Below are 3505 nucleotides of genomic sequence, written 5' to 3' on the forward strand. Positions count from 1 at the left end.
TTCACTAATATAGGGGATTATGGAAAGTCCTATGTGGAAAAGAATGCTGAAGATAATACAGATTTTACTAAAAAAAATGTTAAAATATTGCCACCACATGTTGAAGAATTAAAACGTCAAGTAAGTTTACGTTATACACCGCTTTTTGCAAATTTTATTTCATAATAATAGCAATGTAAAAGTTGGACATTTTTTGATTGTACTACTGTTTATATAGTAAAGTCATTATTATTATAAACAACTAATTTTTGTAATTATTTAACACTAAATTTGCTTGGCTTCATTGCATAATATTCTGTTATAAGTAAATAAGTAAACCATTTATGTTTCTATCTTTCTTGTTATTATGTTCTTCTAGGCTAATGAAAGCTTTGGGCAACAAAAATATACTTTGGCAATTAATTTATACAATAAAGCAATCAGTTATTGTCCTACTGCAGCTGTGCTGTTTGCTAACAGGGCTGCAGCATATATGAAGCGAACTTGGTATGAGTTTTTAATTATTCTATTTTAAAATTTGAAATATTATAAAACATGGGGAAAATAAAACAAAAAAAATGTTCAAAGAAATTTAGCTTTAAAAGGCATTCATTATTTTCAAAAATTACAAATTTTTGAAAATGTATACTTAATTTTTTTATTTTCTCTGTATAAATTTTGAATGTAGTATAATTCCATGTCATTTATAGGGATGGTGATATATATGCCGCTCTTAAAGATTGTCAAACAGCATTACTCCTTGATCCAGGACATATAAAAGCTCATTTTAGGTATTAGTAACTTGTAAACATTATAACACATTTAATTAATCATATATTTATATAATATTCATATATTTGTAGATTGGCTCGTTGTCTCTTTGATTTACATCAGTCAACCGAAGCTGATACAGTAATTAAAGACTTTCAACAGAAATTTCCTGAATATGCATCTAACTCTGCATGTAAAGCATTAAGGATGGATATAAAAGAAGCTGTAGATTCTGGTATATCTTTCTTTGTTATATTGTATTTAAAAATTGATATTGTTATAAACGCACGTGCGCATGTACGCATACGCACGCTAATGATTAATTTTACAATTAGGTAGAGATAACCATGAGCCAATGATACTAATATCAAAGTATGAGCGTGAATGGCGACGCAATACAATTGATTATAAAATGAGGTTTTGTGGACATTGTAATACTACAACTGATATAAAAGAAGCTAATTTCTTTGGGAAGTACGTATATTTTGAAAATAAAGCATAAATCATTTTGAAAGTTTATTCATTAACAATACATTTATAATTGTCACCTTTTTTTAAGCAATGGTCAATATATTGTGGCAGGATCAGATGATGGTTCCTTTTTCATTTGGGATCGTAGTACCACAAATATTATACGCGTACTAAGAGGAGATGAACGCATTGTAAACTGTCTTCAACCTCATCCATCTACATGTTTATTAGCTACTAGTGGTATTGATCCAGTAGTTAGATTATGGAGTCCTTTACCCGAAGTATGTTCTATAATTATTTACTTATAAATTAGTAATATTTAGTAATATTCTATTATGAAAAGAATCAAAGGACAATGGTAGGAATTATTTTATAATTTTATAAGTTATTGAAAAAAAAGATTTGTTTTCTTGGGAATTTTGTAATAAATACAGATAAATGCAAAAATGTAGTCGTAACCGCCTGTTCTTAAGGTTTTTATCGATAATATAATCATTCAGAAAATTATGCAGAATAAATATAATCCTATTATTCTTTGACATTTATTGTCATGTTACAAATAGAATTCAAAAATAGATTTGATTAATTTTAAAAGTTAATATTTATTTTGTATAGGATGGTAGCGTAAATGAAAGGGAAATTCTAAACTTAGAAGATGCTGCATCCGCAAATCAAATTCGTATGAATAGCGATCCATTTGAAGTGACTTTAATGAATATGGGATATCGATTTCCTGTTCAACAAGCTGAACTAAACGAAGATGGTGATGATAATGAAGATCAATCATATGTGCAACCTTTGAATTGTAGACCAAGTTAAATTAAACAAAATCTGAAAAGTGGTATGAAATTACAATTAATAACTAAAGACTTATTCAGTGTTATATTGTAGATTATTATTGTTTTAATTCCAATTATCTATTTTTTTATCAATTCCTTATAGATGTTGATAATTCCATAAATAAAATACTAAACAATATTTAGTAAAGTGTTAATACTATAAGTGTTGCAAAGAGAAAAGAAATAGCTGTATTAAATAGTTATGGAAATCTTGTCATTAACTTTTTTATGTAAAAACCAAATGGTAATGAATATTTAGAATGTTGATATGTTAAAGGACGACAATAGTTACGTTAAAACATTTGACAAAATGCAATTAATAATATGTCACATAGTGAGTAATATATTTTACCACCATGATTGTTTTGTTTCTATTAAAATATTAGTTTCAATTAAATTTTATGTAATATGCAATAACGTTTTTAATTCAAATATTAATATGTGCATCGATTATTTATCAAATTTTACGCATAAAGAATGACCTTTAGGTGATTATTAAAGTTTACCGATATATTAGTTAAGACTGAGACACAAGTTCCCATAAACTTGGCAGTGTACTAGTTTCTCGAGGTTTTTCTGCTGCAACACCTAAGTAAGTTGATAAACTAGGTTTTCTTTGATTTGATCCTTCAGAAAAGTAGTAACCAAACACATTTGAAATTTCAATTTGATTGTCTTGGATCTCAGAATGTTGTTCCACATTTGATTCTTGTTGTAATGCAGCCTATAATAATTAATGGATAATCAATAACAATGTAAGGTATTTATTTATTCAATAAATTTTTTTTAATAATATTGATATATTACCTGGTGTTCAAATGTATAATCTATACCAAAGACGGGACATTTTTCGAATGTTTTCAGTATCATTAATATTTCCTTATAAAGGGTATGAAGTTTTTGAATAGGATTAACTCGAAATCCTAATATATAACCTCCACTAGTTTCTGTACTTGCAATAACTAAAGATGGGCCAAATTTTGAATCCTTAATAGTAATCTATTTAAAACAAATTTTGTTTTCATTACATTCTTTGTTACAAGTTTTCAGTATACTTACATACATACAATCTATTATATATTTACTTACATTTGCTATTATAAGATAAGGAATTGATATATTGAATTGATAATTCATATCAGCAAACCATACTAATCGTATATTTGTTACAATTAAAGTTCCAATATTTCCCTAATAAAATAAATTTTAATTTTAAATTTTGCAAGAATAACATTTATTAAAAATAGTAATAATAAGTTCAACCTGTTCTAATGATAAATTCCAAATATCTTGCACTGTTGAATGAACTGTTTCTTGTGGTAGTACAACCAATTGTCTATCATTAATTACTCCACTTCTCAACTTAATTTCTCGGTAAATCTTAGATGAAATATACGCTCTGCAATATTTAAAATATTATTTAATGATTTTTTTTTAAAGCACTT

At 26.5% G+C, this 3505-nt stretch overlaps 2 protein-coding genes across 2 annotated transcripts in view; one reads left to right on the plus strand and one right to left on the minus strand.

The window, feature by feature from the left end:
* Positions 1-2040, plus strand: part of LOC108572243 (WD and tetratricopeptide repeats protein 1-like) — a 4950-nt gene extending 2910 nt beyond the window's left edge. Inside the window, exons 7-13 of the mRNA XM_017934442.1 lie at positions 14-120; positions 359-486; positions 690-770; positions 843-985; positions 1086-1224; positions 1310-1502; positions 1837-2040. Of these exons, the coding sequence (XP_017789931.1) occupies positions 14-120; positions 359-486; positions 690-770; positions 843-985; positions 1086-1224; positions 1310-1502; positions 1837-2040 (995 nt within the window). The remainder of the gene's footprint in view (positions 1-13; positions 121-358; positions 487-689; positions 771-842; positions 986-1085; positions 1225-1309; positions 1503-1836) is intronic.
* A 537-nt stretch (positions 2041-2577) lies between these two features.
* LOC108572435 (Bardet-Biedl syndrome 5 protein homolog) overlaps positions 2578-3505 on the minus strand; it is a 2309-nt gene continuing 1381 nt past the window's right edge. The window contains exons 5-8 of the mRNA XM_017934674.1: positions 3324-3459; positions 3150-3251; positions 2868-3059; positions 2578-2784 (exon numbers count right to left, since the gene is read on the minus strand). Of these exons, the coding sequence (XP_017790163.1) occupies positions 2578-2784; positions 2868-3059; positions 3150-3251; positions 3324-3459 (637 nt within the window). The remainder of the gene's footprint in view (positions 2785-2867; positions 3060-3149; positions 3252-3323; positions 3460-3505) is intronic.

The sequence above is a fragment of the Habropoda laboriosa genome, unplaced genomic scaffold (genome assembly GCF_001263275.1).
Source record: "Habropoda laboriosa isolate 0110345459 unplaced genomic scaffold, ASM126327v1 scaffold65, whole genome shotgun sequence".
Taxonomy (NCBI): Eukaryota; Metazoa; Arthropoda; class Insecta; order Hymenoptera; family Apidae; genus Habropoda; species Habropoda laboriosa.